We start from the raw sequence: 22,719 nt of genomic DNA on the forward strand, positions 1-22,719 counted from the left end.
CTTCGATGGAAACTTAGACTTGTCAGAACCAGAAACTACCGCAACATAGGGCCTAGTTCCCTCAGGAACTGGCTCCCATATGAGGGCAGAAACCTGTCCTGGGTCCGTTCAAAGGGCCACTAGTAGTGGCGCGCCCTAATAGTGGATGGTCAGCAGACATCAGCTAAGATATCAAAGGAGTCGAACCCAGGGAACCGGGGTTGTGAGCCGACTCCAATAGATGGGAACAAGGCAAAACGTGTGACCCATACCAAAAAGGGATTTAAAAGAGGAACCCAAACTTGGTGGGAACCTACCAACACGTGGATTTTATAGAAGTGCCCCAGGTGTGTGTGCACTTACCACACTTGTGGTTTTAACTGGAAGACGCCCAGGCATAGCGTGGGACGCTTACCGACATGATCGGATTTAAGGAGAGTGTTTTCCCAGAGGGTTTCACTATCAGCTCCATGCCGTCTGAAGAGACGGAAAGGGGATAACCCTGAAGGTGAGGGGATTGCCACACTAACCCTCCCCTGGACAGAAGCTCGCAAGCTATCTGTCAACAGAGAAGAACATGGAGCTGAGACCATCCTGCAATAGTGGACGACAGTGGAGGACAAAAATCCTGACCCTGATCCACAGGGAGAATCGCTTCTCCAGAAGGGGGCACTGCTGTCTTTTTAGGGAACCCTTAATGAAAAGGGGAAGCGTGCACAGCCCGGTCCACGCGACCTGTATGAAGGTCTGGCAATCTCACGAAGGTGGGTTGGCGCTCATAGAAGACCCTTCCCAGAAGGGGAGCTGCACAACCGAACAGGAGCGAATGCTCTCACTGTTACCCTTCATAGAGGGGAGCATACATCCAGAATAAAGGCTGGAGAGTAGAAACCTGAAGCATGAAGGTCAAGCTCCTACCCTGGGAAACAGGGAGGAGAACTTGGCCACCAAGGAGTGGTGCTCTTATAAGTGAACCCTGGAAAGGGGGCACGCCAACATCCTTGTAGCAGGTCCATAACTCTCAAAGGTCTGTCCCTGGTAGATTCCTACCCTCAGGAGGGAGGAAGCATTCAGTCCTGGGAAGTTGCTCTGAAGGAAACCCTGAATTAGGGGAGCTCAGGTCCGTTCCAGCAATCCTGCGCACAGGGAGGAACGTGAGCTCTTAACCTTAACAAACCCATTCCTCAGAAGGGGGAGCACTCAGTCCTGGGAAGTTGCTCTGAAGGAAACCCTGGATTAGGGGAGCTCAGGTCCGTTCCAGCAATCCTGCGCACAGGGAGGAACGTGAGCTCTTAACCTTAACAAACCCATTCCTCAGAAAGGGGAGCACTGTTTGCCTTGAAAGTTTCTGGGAAGCTCCGAAATGAATAAGGGCAGCTTCCTAGTTCAGACACTTCGTAAACCTTTCCTCAGAAAGGGAAGTGGAACTAGGCCTGGGGAGCGAGAATCGATCCTAAAGTGACGGCTTTCTAAGGTGTTAAACACCGAAGGATGCTCAAACCCTCTGTAGGGGAGACATTCGACAGCCTGGGTGTAGATCCTACATCAAGTGCTGCTTCAGCCCTCAGGCTTAGAATGAGGCGACTTGAAGAGAGTCTCAAAGTAGCGCTCAGATAAAAACCCCTTTCCTCAGAAAGGGGAGCGCACACCGAGAATCAAGACCCCAGCTGGAAAGCGTGTCACCAGGTGGTGCTCAAATAAAAAGCCTTTTCCGCAGAAAAGGGAGCAACCAAACCTGCTCCGAGTCCGCAGCGAGCACTCCGGACTGCTGGTACTCCTATGTAAGTGAACACCTGTCTCAACAGGTGTAGACACTCAGTTTCCATAGAAACCGTATTTAGGAGAGGACACGAAGCGGATCCTCGCACGCAGGCCGTCTGCAACAGAGTTAAACATACTAGTGCAATCTTAAATATAAATATCTTAAGATGCTTACCTAGGGAGAAAGGAAAAATTTCCTTTTGCTCGTTTAACCACTGAAGGGAGAAGCCCGATTGTGCTGGAACGAGTGTTGTGTAGACGGACACCACCATACAACCGGAAGGGAGGGGTGCTCCGTTGAGATGTTTCCACATTCCTTTTCTGAGGGAAAAACACAACACGCAACCCAAACCCTGCAGGCAACACGCCTATCCAGCCATAAGGGGGGCGTAACTAGGGAGTTATGCTCCTGTCTCAACAGGACATAAGTCTACACTAGGCCTGCAAAGGACAGCATAAACATACCAAGGGCAAACCTAAGAAAAACTTAGGGAGCTTACCTTGAAGAGGACAGAGGTCCTATGTGTAATATATGCTGTAAGGGTTGATTTACCGCACAGCCTGTGGAGTGGAGAGGGCAAACACTGCCGTAACCTTAATCCATAGGATCAGAGGGGGCGTCTGCCGTAGACTCGTCGTATTTCTTCTGTGAATAGAGAAAAACATACACAGGTCTGAGACAGTATGAAGTTCCTTCACGTAAAAAATGGATCATACTCACCCATTTAAAAGCATCCTGTTTCATAGAAAGAGGCGGGGTTTTTTTTTTTTTTTTTTCAGAGACCGCCTGATTCCAGACCGTCCGAAAATTAGGGTTCTATACAGGTAGAACCCCCAAAGGACATCATGGGTCCGGGGAGTGCAGGAAGCTTAAATGGAGACAGGGGAATTAATATGGCGACCCGACTGGACCGAGGGAAGGAGAGGTATTACTCTGACCCCTGCGAGAATTTTGTCTCGCTTGGATGACTTCCCTGAAATCCTGTCTGTCACCTCTCGATCCGCGTCGCCTCCTAGACCTGCTCGCAGGCGGGGGAGGAGCGCGGGATGCAACACTAGCCTTCTGCACCTACCTCCGTTCCTCAGAAGGAGGCGGAGCAGGACCCCTGTGGTGTTCGGGCTAATACCTGGACCTTCGAGGGATAAAGGATTTTTCAGCAGATCGGCTGGGTAGGCTTGGAGCACTGCCATGGTGTGCAGTGCACCCACCGCCTGACCTGCTGCTGCATACGCTCTGCCGTTCAGCAGGGCCGGAGAAGGCAGAGAGGGAGTCTTGAGAGAGAAAGCCCGCCCTGTGGAGAGATAGCATCTCTTCCACAAGGGGCGTCCTCTCATAGCCGTGGTCGCGCAAACCCTCGATACTAGCATAGTTCGCAATGGACGAACTATGAATGCGCGCCGCGTACGGCTTTTTCCAGACCCTCTCGATTTCAGTATGAAGATCGGGAAGGAATGGGAGACTCACCAGAGCTGGATGGTTATGGCCTGAAAAGATATCGCTCGTCAAGGCGACCCCGCGGCGCTATCTTTCTAGCCCGCTTCCACAGCAGGACAAGCCTGGCCGTGGTGCGGTCCATAACCTCTGGCAGCTCTTCGTATGCAGGGCAGGAAGGTAGAGAGGATTCAGCCTCAGCGTCTTCATCCATCTCTAGCATTTCCTGCTCTTCTTGGGTGGAACCCAAAAGAGCACTTGCTCCTGGATCTGATGACGTCAGCGATAACGCACCATCATCAGCTAGGAGCCTGTCGTCGTCTCCGGCTGGCGAGAGAGAGAGACCCCTCTCAAGATCGTCAGCCAGTTCCACTTGCGAGCCCCACGAGCTCAGTTTCCTCCGTGCCTCGGCAACGGCAGGACCCGAACCGCGAGGGGCAAGTGGACGCTCATCTTTCCTCAGAAAGAGAGACAGACGAGACCGGAGCTTCTTCATAGAGAAGCGCTCATAATGTATACACAATGCCCCCTCAAGGACATCGCGTGTGTGCTCTTAGCCCAAACAGAATATCGCAAAGATCATGTGTGTCATCAGGTGTCAAATAACGCGGACACGGATGAACACACCGTTTAAACGACTTGCTAGTGCTTGCCATGATAGTAGTTCAAAGAAAGGATTCTTACCGTTTCTTCCCATGCACATCCAAACCGGGAAAGCTGAAGACAGCGAAGATGTATTGTGTTGCACGGGCGCCTCTTTATGTTATGGTCGCCCGGTAGTGACGCAACGGCAGCGACTGACGCGCCGCGGTGACGTCATACGCTGGCGCCGGCCATTTCATGTAGTTTTTCTATGCATTCTTCAGACTCGAGGCACGCTGCAGCGTTCCCCAAAAGCGCCCTCTAGAGGACGCAGTGAGAGTTCCCTTCGGAAGGGAACTGCTGTTGTTTCCTCCATGAATAGCCGTTGTTAAATGACAACCCTTTCTCAGTCAGGGGTCGGCATCAAAGACAATGGAAGAAAATTGTGTTTAGACCTGCTGTACAGTCAAGAATGTCTTTCTATACTCCAGATTATTAGCATCAATAATTTTTAAGCAAGAAGAACACTTTGCTTATATGCAATAAAACTGTACACGTTTATAGCAGTAATCACCAATTATCCTGCTACTGTCACTCCATATATTACTTACCTCTGCCTTTATAAAGTGTGTCAAATAAAGGTGAAACAGGGCGGTCAGTGAAAGTTTCCCCTTGAGTGATCAAAACATCTTTCACCATTTTAAACCCAGACACATGCACTATTTTATCACTTCCATTTCTGACACTGAAGATGTTGCCATACTTCTCAATCAGCTGAAAAATAAAATTAAATAAAAAACTAAATTACTAATCAAGTAGTACATGTGAAGAAAATAACATTCTGCATTAGGGTTAGGGTTACATTTTTTTCAGATATTCTCAGTAATTAAAGTGTTTAGAAACAAGTTATTTGCATTTATTTGGAGTTTTTGTAAATAATTATCTTATTTTTGTTCTAATATTTCAGTTACCTTTTTAAATGTACAGGTCCTTCTCAAAAAATTAGCATATTGTGATAAAGTTCATTATTTTCTGTAATGTACTGATAAACATTAGACTTTCATATATTTTAGATTCATTACACACAACTGAAGTAGTTCAAGCCTTTTATTGTTTTAATATTGATGATTTTGGCATACAGCTCATGAAAACCCCAAATTCCTATCTCAAAAAATTAGCATATTTCATCTGACCAATAAAAGAAAAGTGTTTTTAATACAAAAAAAGTCAACCTTCAAATAATTATGTTCAGTTATGCACTCAATACTTGGTCGGGAATCCTTTTGCAGAAATGACTGCTTCAGTGCGGCGTGGCATGGAGGCAATCAGCCTGTGGCACTGCTGAGGTGTTATGGAGGCCCAGGATGCTTCGATAGCGGCCTTAAGCTCATCCAGAGTGTTGGGTCTTGCGTCTCTCAACTTTCTCTTCACAATATCCCACAGATTCTCTATGGGGTTCAGGTCAGGAGAGTTGGCAGGCCAATTGAGCACAGTAATACCATGGTCAGTAAACCATTTACCAGTGGTTTTGGCACTGTGAGCAGGTGCCAGGTCGTGCTGAAAAATGAAATCTTCATCTCCATAAAGCTTTTCAGCAGATGGAAGCATGAAGTGCTCCAAAATCTCCTGATAGCTAGCTGCATTGACCCTGCCCTTGATAAAACACAGTGGACCAACACCAGCAGCTGACATGGCACCCCAGACCATCACTGACTGTGGGTACTTGACACTGGACTTCAGGCATTTTGGCATTTCCCTCTCCCCAGTCTTCCTCCAGACTCTGGCACCTTGATTTCCGAATGACATGCAAAATTTGCTTTCATCCGAAAAAAGTACTTTGGACCACTGAGCAACAGTCCAGTGCTGCTTCTCTGTAGCCCAGGTCAGGCGCTTCTGCCGCTGTTTCTGTGGCTTGACCTGGGGAATGCGGCACCTGTAGCCCATTTCCTGCACACGCCTGTACACGGTGGCTCTGGATGTTTCTACTCCAGACTCAGTCCACTGCTTCCGCAGGTCCCCCAAGGTCTGGAATTGGTCCTTCTCCACAATCTTCCTCAGGGTCCGGTCACCTCTTCTCGTTGTGCAGCGTTTTCTGACACACTTTTTCCTTCCCACAGACTTCCCACTGAGGTGCCTTGATACAGCACTCTGGGAACAGCCTATTCGTTCAGAAATTTCTTTCTGTGTCTTACCCTCTTGCTTGAGGGTGTCAATGATGGCCTTCTGGACAGCAGTCAGGTCGGCAGTCTTACCCATGATTGTGGTTTTGAGTAATGAACCAGGCTGGGAGTTTTTAAAAGCCTCAGGAATCTTTTGCAGGTGTTTAGAGTTAATTAGTTGATTCAGATGATTAGGTTAATAGCTCGTTTAGAGAACCTTTTCATGATATGCTAATTTTTTGAGATAGGAATTTTAGGTTTTCATGAGCTGTATGTCAAAATCATCAATATTAAAACAATAAAAGGCTTGAACTACTTCAGTTGTGTGTAATGAATCTAAAATATATGAAAGTCTAATGTTTATCAGTACATTACAGAAAATACTTTATCACAATATGCTAATTTTTTGAGAAGGACCTGTACACTGTAAAAAAAAATATTAGTTTGAGTCAACTTGTGTTACCCTGCTGCCTTAGATATTTGAGTTGATTCAACTTAAAATTTAAGTTGTCACAACTTAGCATTTCAAGTTGAAAAACTTATTTTAAGTTGACTAAACTTAAAATTTTTAAACAGCTAGGTAACAAATTATTTTAAGTTGACTCAACAAAATGTTTTTTACAGTTTAGTTAGCAGACTTATTTTTCCTGTAAATTGCATAAAACTGATAAAAAAATATAGTAAAAATATCATTTGCTTAAGCATACTCTAGCGGTAATTCATGTTTCAACCACAGAAAAGAGATATATTATTTTTAATTTAATACAGTTATTGTTATTATTGGTCGCACCGCATGATGAATGGTCGCTCTAAATGACACATAGACCTTATATCATTAAAAATCTATTTAAAGAGATGTGTGACCCCTTAACCAAGAGTTTGATTAACAGGCGATCTGAGAAATCATAACACCAAATAAGCCATTTTGTCTGACAAAGATTAACGTTGGTGAACTTGAACTTGAAAAATTTTGTGTATTCTCTTCACTGTTGAAACAAGATACCTTCTGATGTTCAGTCATGTTTATTTCATGCTATAACTAGTAAAGATGAAGAAATGATCAGTTCATGTGCTGCTTGAACTATAGTGCTACAGCAATCTGTCAGGACACATTAAAAGAACCACAAAACAGTATTTGTTTGAATTTCTTAAAAAAAAAAGACAAAATTTGAGACTTTGTTTCATACCATACCATATTGTAACCTACTCTGTCTTGTATGTCGGGTTGTTGTCAGTGTCCTATTTGCTCTGTGATGTATTTTTCACTGAAAGAAAACATGATGTGTGGCATAAAACTGCCGTGGTTTATTGGACGTAGCAACTGTAACTAAGGGGGTGGGTCTTTGTGAAGGGTCAATTTAGAGATTGCTGGCTCAAGTTCTGAGATGACAGCATAAACATCTTTCTTATAGTAGAAAATGACATCTTGAGTTTGGGCTTGAATGCAGGGTCAGAATTAACTTGTTGTCTATGGCGAGCATTTATTTTACTTTGCTTCGCAGTGGAATCTGGTAAAATAGATAGCGTTTTTCAATAAATACTACATAGATAGTTATTAATAAATAATAAATTACTAATGAATGCAGATTAACCAAACTAAAATTACATGATTTTTTTTTTATAATTTATTTCTGATATTGTACATAGATTAAACATAAACTGTCTGAAATGACCCAAATTGCATAAAAATCTATTCCAAATTATACTAAAACAAAGTATTTTATATATATATAAACCATCAATTGAATATAAAAGCACAAAAACTGCCAATCTGGGACATATATCTATAATGGACACACTCTGCAGTGGTCGCACCACATGATATTTTAAATTCAGTCAAAATTTACAAGCACAAAATTGGCCACCTAAACAACACAAGCTTGCTTCCCACAAAAGCTCACTATGAAATTTAGAATAAAAATAAATACTTTTAGAAACTTAATATTCATTGTTTGTTTGAGGTCATACCACAAGACGTCCAAATGTGGTACTACAAGCCGTTAATTTTTTTTTTTTTCTTCTGGACTTGAGAGTTACAAACCTGCTGATGCTGAAGTCCTATTTTTGAATAGATTTCAACATAAAAGACCCAAAATGGTAGTTTCTTAATGGTCGCACCACATGAAAATGGAAATATAAATACAATTGCTTTGCAATTTTATACAGGGTTACAAAACACTTTGGAAATCATGCCAAACAGTGCAGAAAATGAATCTGAATAAATTTTGTGTAATTTCAAAGATGTTTTCAAAACAGCAGTTATGGCCGGACGGTTGCACCACATACTATTTTGACACTTTGAATAAAAGAAAAATGACAAATTACCTTTTTTTTTATCTTTTTTGAAAAGTTAAAGTGGGTCCATACATGGAAGAGGTATTTTTTTGTGCGTTTAAACCATTTTTTAACTGGAAAAATGCAGTCAGACTGAAAATGTAGGCGTCACATCATTGACCCATATATTACATTAGCTCTTTATGTTATATTATTATTTTTGTTGTAATAAATTCATGAGTGCCTCACCTGGTCCACAGTTTTAAAGTTAACATCAGTGAAGACATTTCCTAAGATGGGTAGCGGCCAGGGTCCTGGTGGAAAATTTGCTGGATTTTTATGTCTGATCAAATCAATAAGCAGCAGCAGTAAACAAATCAAAAACAAGCAACTTTTAAAATCCAGCCACTCATACAAGGAATATAAAATCATGGCTGAGTCTATGGGCAACCGGCTCTTCTGAAGTAAACCAGGCTGTTGTGAACAGGGGGTGTGTGTGTTAGAGAGTTCATGTGCATTGTTTATCTGAAAAGAGAGAGCTGCTGTGAATCTAAGGAGCAAGGGGCCCAAAGAGCAGTGTGGAAGCCATTATGTAACCCTGTTACGTAATCAATGTTTATAGTTCATGCTACAGTTTCCAACAAAAACAGAGCCCCAATTCAACCTCTTTGTGAACCCTCTACATTCCAAAAGAGCCTCTTCCAGGAACAAGTCTTAAGTAATGACTGAATTACACAGTTGAACGGCATGAGAGAGAAAGAGCGATAAGCCATATGCACGCATGCAGACTGTAGATAAGAACATCTGTGCAGTCGTGACAATGCTAAAGTGTTTTAGTTGGACAACATCTTTCTTAATGCAAAACAGCCCTTAACACAGCAGCTAAAACATACTATTAATGTGTGTAATGTAGCCTACTATATGGGTATTTGCTTCTACAGGGCCTTTGTTCCTGAATGAATAAATAGTCGAGAGGGTTAAATAAGACACCCTTGTTTTGCTCTTTTCCTCCGATTCTCTATAGAGATGCTGTGAAATGTATTACAGGCCTAATATGTGCTGCTCCATTTTCTGTCTGAGAGGTTTGTAAGTGTATCTTTATCACACTTATTAACACTGTACAATTAATACACTAAAGATTTCTACTTTAACATCTTTAATTATTTGTGAAATGTAGACATTTTTGAATGGAACGTTATTTTTACACCTTTTTATTACAAAAAAGTAGTAAAGGTTGGCTGAACAAACAAACTCTTTACAAAGCGACAAATTAATGTAGAGGGACATTTGTCCTACAAGCTTAAACACTGAATCTAAAAAGGGAGTTTGTCCTTGGTATGTGTAGCCTGGACAGTGTTTGAGGCTAAAAGGGGAAGAGGCCTTTCATTGTTCTGGGGCCCCCTAACATTACCCCATACCCCAGCTGTTGTTTAGCAATGAGTCTGTGACTGTGAAGCATTCCTTTACTGTGTTATAGTTAAAGTATCTCAAAGAATCAATCTTTTTTAATATGAAACAAATGTTTAACCCCAGTGCAATTTATTTACATGACAAATATATGTAAATCATTTAGTACATGTGTTAATACATGTACATTTCATACATCAAACTCATCAATATGTGTATTGATACATTTACATGTATACATTAAAATCAAGTTTAGAACATTTTGGAAATAAACATAAAAGATAATCAATCAGAAGCACATATCAGAAAACATACTTTATGTTGAATCTTACTGACTTGTTTTGTTCTAACGTGAGGACACACACATACGGTATGGAGCAGGAGCATATGTGAACCATATCTCGCCCTCCAAACTGAGTTCCTCTCCTGGACATTTGGAGATGGTGAATTGCTGCAGCATGGAGGTGAAGAACAGGAAGAGCACCTGACGAGCCAGCTGCTCTCCCAAACACGCTCGCTTACCTGTGAACAGATGCCAGAATGCAATGTTAAACATCACATTGTGGCTTTGACAGGAAGAAACTTGGCAAGTAAATAACTAGAATTATGATGACATTATACTAGCCTGTAGGTAAGTTTTCAGCTGTTTTCAAAGTAATAGTGATGTTTTTTAATTTGCCCGATTACTGCCACACCTGTTTGCAATCAAGAAATCACTTAAATAGGATCTGCCAGACAAAGTGAAGTAGACCAAAAGATCCTCAAAAGCTACACATCATGTTGAGATCCAAAGAAATTCAGGAACAAATGAGAAAGAAAGTAATTGAGATCTATCAGTCTGGAAAAGGTTATGAAGCCATTTCTAAAGCTTTGCAAGCCACAGTGAGAGCCATTTTCCACAAAAGGCAAAAAAATGGAACAGTGGTGAACCTTCCCAGGAGTGTCCGGCTGATCAAAATTACCCCAAGAGTGCAGCGATGACTCATCCAAGAGGTCACAAAAGACCCCACAACAACATCTAAAGAATTGTAGGCCACTCTTGCCTCAGTTACAGTTTTTCTCAATTGCTAAAACACTATAACCAGTCTTTTGAACTAAAATTTCAAAACTATAACGCCATTTCTCAAAAAGCACACCCATTTCCCTAAACATTAAACACTATTCCCTGCTTTGACACATGAGTTATATTTGGTGAACTGTTACTGCAAAACTCTACACACAAATCCCTACATTTCTCAGTGCTTACACCATGAGGTCATTTAGAAAGCACAAGCATTCAATATTGTTCACTCAAGTCTGCGAAGTTTGAGCTCAATTAGCACACAATTACCCAAGTGGAAACACTAGGAGTCAAAATTTAGCACACACTAATCAGAATCTTCAATGGAGATAAAAGAGCCAAAGTCAGCTTACAGTGTTTCTCAGTCACTTTGGTGCATTTCTCAGATCAGAAATGAAATTGCCAAAACTACTTGTTCAACATCCACATCATCTAGTCTCTTGTGCACATCATAAAAAGCGTCTCTTTCTTCTGATCAAGTTGTGATGGCTTTGGCACATTCATACAACTGATTATATACATTTGTCTGCGGTTTCCTACATTATCAGTTGCTATTGTCATGTTGCTCAAAATGTATTATATATTTCTCTGTGCAAAAGTCTTACCCCTCAAAACATCAAGTCATTAGCTCATCGTATAAGTCATTACCTAAATGCAAAATTTTTGATCTAGTTGTCATAAACTGTCAATCATATATTCTACACATTTCTATTAGACTTTTTGTAAATTTGCCATGAATTATTCAAGTGAATCTTGACTTTCACTAATGAAGAATAATATAGATCAACCAATGATAAAGCAGTTCTCTGAAAAAGCTCAAAGGTACATTTCATGAACCTTCAATTGGAAAGCATATATAGACAGAGGACAACGCAGGAGTTACAAATTCTGACAGTGGGCTTTCTCATTTTTATTTTCACCTTTGTGCCCATATTTCCTTTTCTTTTCTGTTTCACAATGACGTTGTAATGCATTTTTTTTTTTTGTCAGACCACTAGTACAAGTGTAACTTTGAATCCTATTCAGTCTTTTTCAATCAATATCCCACCTATAGTAATGTGTAATTTTGAAGAGGAAGAGTAGGAGGTGAAAGAGGAAGAGGAGGAGAAGAAGGAGAAGGATGATGACGACAACGACAACATGGAAGAGACAGGAAGGGCAAGGGAAAGAAGACAAGCAGTCTCATATATTTTAGTTGATGGGTGCCAGGGTTGGATTAGGCATGCAAGAGGATTTGACCCCTGCTGCCTGGCCAGGGCTAATTTAGCCTGTGATGCTGAAGAGGTTCTTTGGCCTGTCCCAGACCAAAGACAGGATGTTGGGCAGAATAATTATTTTGTTGTTGTTTGCTGTTTTGTTCTGTTTTCTACAGTACATTACTGTAAAGTAAGAAATAAAACACTTGCAAATACATACATTTGTTGTGTTCATCATGTGAAAAGTTTTTTTTTATTGTTTTAGTAGTATTGTTTTGAATTTATCTCATCAGTGTGTAAAACTGTGTTGTAGTGTGAGTTTTTTTGAGGATTTGTGTGTCATGTCTGAGAGCAAAGTTTGGTTTTTCAGCAAGATTGAGTTGTTTTGAGTGGAGAGCTTCATTTTGACCTCAATATAGGAAGTTTGGGGAATTGAGTTAGGAGTTGTGGATTTGTGTTTAGAGTTTCGCAAATAAGAGGCATAATTTCAAGAAATGTGTTTAAGCAATTGAGAAAAACTGTAATGTCAGTGTTCATGACTCCACCATAAGAAAGATGCAAAGGCAAAAATGGCCTGAACGGCAGAGTTCCAAGACAAAAACCTTTGCTGAGCAAAAAGAACATAAAGGCTCGTCTCAGTTTTGCCAGAACACATCTTGATGATCCCCAAGATTTTTAGGAGAATACTCTGTGGACTGACGAGACAAAAGTTGAACTTTTTGGAAGGTGTGTGTCCCATTACATCTGGTGTAAAAGTAACACAGCATTTCAGAAAAAGAACATCATACCAACAGTAAAATATGGTGGCGGTAGTGTGATGGTCTGGGGCTGTTTTGCTGCTTCTGGACCTGGAAGACTTGCTGTGATAAATGGAACCATGAATTCTGCTGTCTACCAAAAAATCCTGAAGGACAATGTCCGGCCATCTGTTTGTGACCTCAAGCTGAAGCGAACTTGGGTTCTGCAGCAGGACAATAATCCAAAAAACACCAGCAAATCCACCTCTGAATGGCTGAAAAAAAAAAAAAATGAAGACTTTGGAGTGGCCTAGTCAAAGTCCTGACCTGAATCCTATTAAGATGCTGTGGCATGACCTTAAAAAGGCGGTTCATGCTCGAAAACCCTCCAATGTGGCTGAATTACAACAATTCTGCCAAGATGAGTGGGCCAAAATTCCTGCACAGCGCTGTAACAGACTCATTGCAAGTTATCGCAAACGCTTGATTGCAGTTGTTGCTGCTAAGGGTGGCCCAACCAGTTAATAAGTTTAGGGGACAAACACTTTTTCACACAGGGCCATGTGGGTTTGGATTTTGTTTTCCCTTCATAATAAAAAACTTCCTTCAAAAACTGCATATTTTGTTTACTTGTGTTATCTTTGATTACTATTTAAATTTGTTTGATGATCTGAAACATCAAAGTGTGACAAACATGCAAAAAAAATAAAAAATCAGTTACGTCACTTGCAGCTGTGCGCTGTATCAGGCCATTTTGGCAAGAATTGTGATGCCTTTGGTGCAATAACTGCAGCTGATTATCAATGGACTTTGCTGCAGGACAATCATCCCAAAGTATACATCCAAATCTAATTATGGTTGGTTCAGGGATCAGTCATAGAATGTTCTTAAGTGGCCTGTTCAGTCTACAGATTTAATTCTCATTGAAAATATTTGGTTGAATTTGAAGAAAGCAAAGCTTTTCAGGTGAGGAATGGGCCAAGAATGCAGTGGAGTAGTGACAGAAGCTTCTAACCACTTGCAAGCAGCGTTTATTGGTGATTTTAAAGAATAAAAGATTCTACATCAAATTTTACTTTTGGGGGTTGAATAAATTTAAACATTAATGTCTAGAGCCAATTAGATTTTTATTATTATTATTATTCATCCACTTTAAAAGTGCCATAGAATACATTGATACAATATTTTAAATTGTTCTATCATATCTACATACAGTCCGAAAGCCCGAAATTATTCATACCCCTGGCAAATTCTGACTTACAGTAAAGTTACTTTTATTCAACCAGCAAGTTTTTTTTAAATTAGAAATGACACAGATGTTTCCCAGAATATAATAAGACGATGTACAAGTGGCATCATTGTGGAAAAAATTATTAATCATCTTTTATTTAAATCTGAACAAAAATGCATGTCCAAAATTATTCACACCCCTCTTAATAATCAATAGAAAAGCCTTTATTGGCTATTACAGCGAATCAAACACTTCCTATAATTGCTGATCAGCTTTTTTTCTAGTGTACTGATGCCTTTGTTGAATTGTTTTGACAAAATTTTGTTCTCTGCAGCAAAATGTCTTGCAGGTCAAGGGGGTTGAATAATTTAGATTGCAACTGTAAATGTTTATAAAATATTACCTGCTGAAAAAACCAGGAATGCTTCTCTCTTCTGAAACTGGCCATTTTCATCTAGAAAGTGTCGTGGGTTAAAGGTGTCTGGTGTCTCCCATTCATTTGGATCATGCAAGACTGAAGACAGGTTTGTTGAAACAGCAGTGCCCTAAAAAGAGAGAATAAAATCTACTAACTCGTGTAGCAACCAACTATGACTGATTGACTGATTAAATTTTATGCCAATATTAGATCATTGTCTATGTATTCAGTCAAGACTAGACTTGGACAAATCTTGTATAGAATACAATACAATACAATACAATACATACCTTAGGAATGAAGTATCCTCCTAGTGTTGTGTCTTTAGCAGCTTTTTTAGGGAATCCCAGTGGAACAACATCCCCAAATCTTTGTATCTCATGGATAACAGCATCAGTGTAGGGCATATTTGCTTTGTCAGATGAACAGGGTGGACGTGACTGTCCAATCACCCTGTCTATCTCTTCCTGCACCTTTTCTAAATGGGCAATACAAGTTAGACCTAATAATGTAGTGATAATATGCGTATTCTTTAAAAATTAAAACCAGACTCACTCTGTATTTCTGGATATTTGATCATAAAAAGCAGACCCCAGCGTAACGTAGTAGCAGTGGTCTCTGTCCCGGCCTCAAACATATCTAGACAAGATATCACTAACCCTTCCATGTTAAAACCAGCCTCAGGATCACTCTTTTTCTGTGAAAAAATTATTTATTTATTTATTTATTATTTATTATTAATTATTTATTTATTCAAAATTCAAATTCGCTAAGATTATTCCAATTTTATTTACTGTACCTTTTCCATCTCTGTCAGGTAGCTGTCTATAAAGTCGCGAGGGTTTGCAGGGTCCCAGTCCTCTTTGTGTTTACTGATCTCTCCCCTTAGAAAGTCTATTATAATTTTATAGTTGGAAAACATAGTCTGATGGGGGCCAGGTAAGTATTCCAAGAGCCGAGGACACACATTATACAGCTGTAAAAGATGACACAGTGGATAATGAATGCAGATTTTTTTTATTATAATTAACTCACAGGACATTAGTGTCTAAGGATGCTGTAATGAATCAGTACCTGTGTTTTAGTAGAGCCCATTAACTTAATGCATTCATTGTCAAGACGCAGGATTGTTTGGTAACATTCATCATGATAGTCAAAGCGTTGTCCAAATGTCAAACAGGCAATGTTATTTGAGACAGCACTGTTTAGGATGGTCATAGGGTTGAAAGGTCCTGTTTGGGAGAAACCATGAATGTTTTTTAAGTTTCAAACTGTTTTCATTCTTCTTTGCTCCAATGAATTCAAATTCTCCAATTAGTGAGACATTTACACCATACCCTTTTCTGCCTTAAAAGCATCACAAAGGTAGACAGACTCTTGCTGGATTTTGTGCTCAAGGCTTTTCTTTTCCTCTCCAAACATCCGCAAATGGAGGCCAGCAAACTTCCTATGTGTCCGCCACACATATCCATTACTCAGTGCTAAACCTACATAATGACATTAAGATAAAATTTGATTGTCATTAAGAAATCACCAGCACTATTAGATAATAAAATTTGTTTATTTGTATTTTAGCCATAAAGGTCATGGTCAGTGTACTTACCAATTCCCTTATAAACTTTTTGAAACATAGGGACAATTGGACGCTCAACAAAACTGTCAGTCTGAGTAATGAGGGTGTCTTTTACCATTTTATGTCCTGACACAATTACTATTTTCTCACTGCCAACTCTTAAGCTGAATATGTTCCCGTAGACTTCAGCCAACTGAAAATGAAAATATTTTATTTTGTTTATATTAGTCAGGAACATAAATAGTTTAAAAGTTTTTTAAGTCCAGTAACAGGAAAATAAATGAAACTATCTCTAAATGTTGACAGATTGACAGTAAAAAAGTACTGCAATTGGAATCTACCTTATTCATGGTCTTAAAATCCATTTGAGTGAAGACAGTACCCAAGAATGGCAGAGGCCATGGTCCTGGAGGGAAGTTGGAAGGATTCCTATTTTTGATTATATCAGCAACGAGCAGAAATACAAAAAAGAAAATGATCCAGCTTTTAAAATCAAAGCTGTCATATATCAAGTGCAGGATCATGGTGGTAGAGGTTCCCTTCGTCTTATTTGATCTCTGTGGTCTGTATTTAAGTACCTTTGTACAGGACTGGGAAATGTAAATACTGGAGGGGAGGCGTAGAGAGATTTTACATAAGACACCCCAGATTCCACTGTGGAGTACGAAACCCTATATGGAAACCCATTTATCAGTGAAAGTTTGAAGATAAGAAGTTTTTACAAACCCATAGGCAGTTCTGCCTAACATGTCTATATTTGCACTTGAGGTTTTTCAAACTATTCATAATTTCTTTCTGCAGCTTTAGTACATCTACATTTAGATGATTTGACTGTTCTTTATCGTTTTCCATACTTTCACATGCATTTAATTGAACAAACAAACTTGTTAAAAAGGGACAAATTAATGTGAACCTTACACAGAAAGGGACATTTGTCCTACAAGCACACACACTAAAAAAGGGAGTGGCCCCATGGTTCTGGGGCCCCCTGTAAGTTACAAAATACTCCAGCTGTTGTCTGTGACTCTGAAACATTACTTTACTCTGTTATAGTTAATGTATATCAAAGAATCTATCTTTTTTATATGAAACCATTCTAGTTATCTATATTTTTGTATGAAACAGATATTTCATGAGACAAATTCTGAGCCCAGGTGTAATTTATTTACAAATATGATTATTTACATGTGTGTAAATCATTTAAACAGTGCACTAATACTGATATTAATACATGTACATTCAGGGACGTGCACAGACATTTTGAGGGGCAGGGGCTCAAGTGAAATAAAGGGCACTTCTCATAATTACGTTTTTTTTTTTTTTTTTTTACAAAAAAGTATATATATTAATGCAACACTGACTTTCTTTAAAAAAAAAAATTAAAGTTAATTTTATCTTCCTCAAACTCATGCAATTGTTTAATTTTCAAAAGATGTATGTACACATACACAATAACTGATGGTGACTGACATGGACTTAGTTTCACATTTGAGGGAGGACTGTATCACCATCATCAAATAAAACCTTCATAATCCACATTTAGATGGAGTTTGTTTTAAACCTACTACACTCTAAAAATATAATGTGGCTTAGTTAATATTAGAGAAATATTTAACTTTAATAATTAAATATTTAAATATTGAACTTAATAAAATCTCTGAAAATCTTACTTGATTGTTTAAATTAAACTTATCAAAATAATTGAGAAAAATTCAATAAAAGCCAATGTCATGTATGTATTTGTAGTTGTACGGAATACTATTTTATAAAGGTTTAGAGGAAATTAAAAAAAAGTTAAATTACTAATAAATAAAAAGTTAATTTATAAATATTGTTATTTTTAATGTTCAATGTTAACTTATTTCTACTCAGTTTTATTGATTAATGTACCAGATGCAGTTACTCAGATTTACTACATTTTTTAGAGTGTATCTAACCTCCATCTGTTTGCATCTGTAGATTTCTTCTAAATTCACCAATTTATGCTATTATATATGCTTATTACTAACTTATTTTATTACATGATGGCTTGGTTGAATCCCAATGTAGAATGCGGTCTGTTATTTCTTGATAAAAGACCGCTGTGCGGAGTATAACAGACCATTGCCATTAAAAACAGAGCGTTGCTATGGACTCACAGGATTCTAACCGTAGAGACGGAGTGTACTATTTTCTTTAGCGGAAGAAATACAATCGGGCTTAAATCAATAAACTCCCTTTTAATATTTTGTGGGTGCTGAACTCCTGAGAACTCCTGACGTGATATTTAGATATACTGTTCTTCAGTAAATATATATTTGTTTGACAGGGAAGCTGTGCGCAAACAGGAATATATATTATTTTTCAAAAAAAAAAAAAAAAAAAAAAGAGAAAAAAAAGCACCCCAGAAAAAAGGGCACTTTCTCTCCAGGAATAAAAAGGGCAGGTGCTCAAGCCCCCTTTGATGTCTATGTGTGCACGTGCCTGTGTACATTTATACATCAAACTCATTTATACATGTATTGATATATTTACATTTATACATTAAAATCAAGTTTACAACAATGTTGCATTTTAAAAAATGTGGAAATGAAGCTAACATAAAAGATAATCATCCTGAAACGCATATCTGAAAACATACTTTATATCTAATCTTACTGACTTTGTTTTGTTCAAACGTAAGGACATGCACATGCGGTTGTCACGTAGAGACGAAGGAGGTCTGGGTCCAAATGCAGGGTAGGTAATTATTTAATAACAATAAACAAATAAACAAACAAACAGGCCAACACGGCACAGACACGACTAGATAAACAGAGAGCAAAACAAGAAACACGGTCCAGAGCCAAGGTAAACACGGAGACAGAGAATTGCACAACATAGAAGACAATGCAGACACGATGATGGGTGGGAAATGAGAGTTTCTTATAGTCTGAGTAATAATGAACAGGTGTGAGATGATGAGCTGCTAATGACACGACATGAGTGAACGATCAGGGAAGTGCAGTGCAAGGAAAAGGGAACAGCGACCTCAGGTGGCTGAGGGAAGCCCCACAGCCCAGATTATGACAGCGGTATGGAGCAGGAACATATGTAAACCATATCTCGCCCTCTAAACTGGGTTCCTCTCCTGGACATTTGGAGATGGGGAATTGCTGAAGCATGGAGGTGAAGAATAGGAAGATCACCTGACGAGCCAGCTGCTCTCCCAAACACGCTCGCTTACCTGTGAACAGAAACCACTCTTTTTTTGTTGTTGAAAAAATGTCACTCATTATATTATACATTACAGCATTAGTTCATTTTTTATTTATTTATAAAAGCATATTGCAATCTTAATTTGCTTCTGTAGTTAGCTATATCAAGTTTCAAGTTTTTTTGTTCTTCTGTACTTGTCCACAAAAAGATAATTACAAGAAAACACACAAAGAAGTCATATGTTAATGTTTACAAAACATTACCAGCTGAAAAAGGCAGGAACGCATCTCTTTTCCGAAACTGGCCATTTTCATCCAGGAAATGTCCCGGGTTAAATGTGTCTGGTGTCTCTCATTCATTTGGATCATGCAGGACTGAAAACAGGTTTGTTGAAATAGCAGTGGCCTAAAAATTTTCTATTTGAAAATCTGTGTCGACGTTTTCGGACATGAGAGCTCCGGATCGTTAGCGGCTGTTCTGCGTTCATGAATCCGCCCGAGAGCAGTCTCACCTCGGCCAGATCTTCTGGAATTTACTGCTGACTCTGATGTCTCTAAAGTGGTTAAACATGAGATATCTTGGGGAAATCTAACGGGACGTCTTTGGTCTCATGAATCTTTTATTTGTTCCAGAGCAAATCGTTCTGGCAAAATCTCATCAAGTTTATGTAAATTCACTGCTGTATATCAGAGCGCTGTCTGTAATTTTGACTGATTTTCCTGGCAACTTTTATGATAGCTGTTGTTGTTGTTTATTATTATTATTAGCTGTTGTTTATTCATTATTATTATTATTATTATTATTATTATTATTATTATACAATAAATATTTTTGTATAAATAATAGTATTTCAAGTTTTAGTATTGAGAAACTGTTCATGATGGTGATTTTAGTTACATTATTTCGCCATTAGGTGGCGACAATAGACAGTTTTAACGAGTCAGCAGTAAAGACTTCTATACTGAAAAATTAGAAACATAAGTTATTTTTAGTTTTAACAACAACTTAAAGGAGTGGTTCACTTTCAGAACAAAAATGTACAGATAATGTACTCACCCCCTTGTCATCCAAGATGTTCATGTCTTTCTTTCTTCAGCCGTAAAGAAATTATGTTTGAGGAAAACATTTCAGGATTTCTCTCCATACAGTGGATGTCTATGATGCCCCAGAGTTTGAACTTCTAAAATGCAGTTTAAATGCAGCTTCAAAGGGCTCTAAATGACCCCAGCCGAGGAAGAAGGGTCTTATCTAGTGAAACGATCAGTTATTTTCTAAAAACATTTACAATTTATATACTTTTTAATCTCTACACAGCGTATACACAGAGCTAGACAAGACAAGCATTTGAGGTTAAAAAGTATATAAATTGTAATTTTTTAGAAAATAACCGATCGTTTTGCTAAATAAAACCCTTTTTTCCTTGGCTGGGATCATTTAGAGCCCTTTGAAGCTGCATTTTGAAAGTTCAAACTCTGGGGCACCATAGGAGTCCATTATATGGAGAGAAATCCTGAGATGTTTTCCTCAAAAAACATAATTTCCTTACGACTGAAGAAAGAAAGACATGAACATCTTGGATGACAAGAGGGTGAGTACATTATCTGTACATTTTTGTTCTGAAAGTGAACTACTCCTTTAAAGTTAAGAGCTGTCTTTAGAAATCACCCTAAACAGAAGGATATTAATGTTACGAACAAGAGGAGGCTTTTCTCAGCGGACATTCAAACTAATCGTGAATATGGGATTGATCTGAAGAGTAAATGCTGTATCAGATGCAGGTAATCACGACTACTCAGTCCAATAGAGCAAGTCAAAGAGGGGACAGGGCTGCCTCCGCGACCTTGGTGAAGACGCGGGGAGAGAAGGACAGGCCAAATGGGAGCACCTTGTACTGATATGCTCGACCCTCGAAAGCAAACCGAACTAAGGGTCTGTGTCGAGGAAGAATCAAGACATGAAAGTACGCGTCCTTCAGGTCGATGGCTGCAAACCAATCCTGGGGACGGATGCATGTTAGCATACGTTCCGTCGTGAGCATCTTGAACGGCAGCCTGAGAAGGGACCGATTCAAGATTCTGAGGTCCAGGATGGGTCTTAGCCCACCGCTCTTTTTGGGCACGATGAAGTAGGGACTGTAAAACCCTGACCTCATCTCGGCTGGAGGGACAGGCTCGATTGCATCCTTCGCCAGTAGGACTGCAACCTCCGCACGCAGAACAGCGTGTCCGAATGGACAGTAGTGTAGAGAACGCCTCTGTATCTGGGCGGACGCCTGGTGAACTGAATCGCATAGCCGAGACGTACCGTCCGTATCAACCACTGCGAGGGGCTGGGAAGCTGAAGCCAGGCTCCCAGCCGAGTCGCCAGGGGTATCAAGGGAACGTTGACCGACGTGACCACGGTGGGGCAGCCTGAGGGGGGAAGGGGAAGGGGACTGATCCCAGAAGGATGAACTGCCATAAGCAGCGCTTACCTTCTTCCCTGGTTCCCGCGCTGGTGATATGAGGCTCCAAATCCGGTTCCAAGGAGTGGAAGTGCTGCTCGAAAGGGGAACTCGGGCCGAGGCTCCAGAGGTGAGGAAATTGGCTCTTTTTGTGGGTATTTGCGGTATTTGAGTACACAGTAGCTCCCGGCCCTCCACCGGGAGCGGGGGTGCTGATGTCATTGTTCCCCGAAGAGCAATCTCCGGCCCGGAGGAGCATAGCCAAGAGTTCGGCGTCAACCTCAACGCACGAACCATCCGTGAACGCTGCCTCAGCATGTTCTCGGCCCAGACATGTGAGGCAGTGTTCATGTCCGTCCAGAGAGGTGAGGAAACTGCCACACCCAGAAGCGCACGGCCGGAAAGCCATTCTGAAAAGAATGTTTTGCACAGCCGTGAGAAATTACTCTTTTAGTCCTAGTCTGCCCAGGGAGGAAACCGCAGCACCACTGTGCACTCAGAGGGCTTGCTCGCTGGAGAGCAGGAGGCTTGTTAAAGCCGTGAAAGGATCCCACTGGCGGCTGCCAAAACACTCTTTTAGATCTACCATTGCCTGAGTAGACGCGCCATTGCACTGGACTGTAGGGCCGATCCACAAAGTTTTCAGCTTGAGTCACCAGCGCCTCCTTCACCAGTTTATAACCTGTGATGACGACCACGTTTTCTCTTCCTAATCGCAGACTGAATATATTGTTGTAGGCATGGCCTACCTGTGAGGAAAACAACATTTCAGAAGCTTAAAGCATGTGACTGGAACTAGTGCAAACTAATGCATTGGGTCCATTAATATTTTTGTCAGCAAACTACAATCATAATCTAAAAGACATGGATCATTTTAACTACTACTATAGAATGAAACCGTTTAAATAGCTATATATATGTAAGTAAAAGTAATATCCACTATCACAATTTCTTGTCTTTTTTTTCTTTTTCTTATATATTAATAAACGGTGTTCTGTCCTGACAACCCAGAAGTGTTAATATTGTCTGCTCACCTTTGTCAGATATACATGTGGAAGAGCAAAAGGGCTGGGTGGGTAATTTGATGGCTTTCTGTTCTTCACGTAGTCTGCCACCAAGAGAAAAGCCACTACGAAGAGCAATAGTCCCTTGAAATCAAGAATCTCAAGAATTGCAGTTAATGCCATGACGGGCGAAGAAGGATAATGTGAGGTTTGCAGATTGTATGTTGAACAGACAGCCTTTGTCCATCTGTTCAGCCTGCCACTCCCCTCACATTTCACTCAATGG

General features: G+C 40.0%; 2 protein-coding genes across 2 annotated transcripts in view; both read right to left on the reverse strand.

Moving 5' to 3' along the window:
• The window catches only part of cyp2n13 (cytochrome P450, family 2, subfamily N, polypeptide 13), a 68,936-nt gene extending 46,217 nt beyond the window's left edge, over window positions 1-22,719 (reverse strand). The window contains exon 1 of the mRNA XM_073853035.1: window positions 22,464-22,719. Within this exon, the coding sequence (XP_073709136.1) occupies window positions 22,464-22,616 (153 nt within the window). The 5' untranslated portion in view covers window positions 22,617-22,719. The remainder of the gene's footprint in view (window positions 1-22,463) is intronic.
• LOC141348751 (cytochrome P450 2J2-like) lies at window positions 9,438-16,498 on the reverse strand. Its single transcript, XM_073853031.1, has 9 exons — window positions 16,151-16,498; window positions 15,840-16,002; window positions 15,574-15,723; window positions 15,311-15,468; window positions 15,036-15,212; window positions 14,792-14,933; window positions 14,527-14,714; window positions 14,222-14,363; window positions 9,438-10,116 (listed from the first exon to the last, which is right to left on the reverse strand). The coding sequence occupies exons 1-9, from the start codon at window positions 16,331-16,333 to the stop codon at window positions 9,941-9,943; spliced, it is 1,479 nt and encodes a 492-aa protein (XP_073709132.1). The 5' UTR covers window positions 16,334-16,498; the 3' UTR covers window positions 9,438-9,940.

Source organism: Garra rufa, chromosome 13, assembly GCF_049309525.1.
Source record: "Garra rufa chromosome 13, GarRuf1.0, whole genome shotgun sequence".
Lineage (NCBI taxonomy): Eukaryota > Metazoa > Chordata > Actinopteri > Cypriniformes > Cyprinidae > Garra > Garra rufa.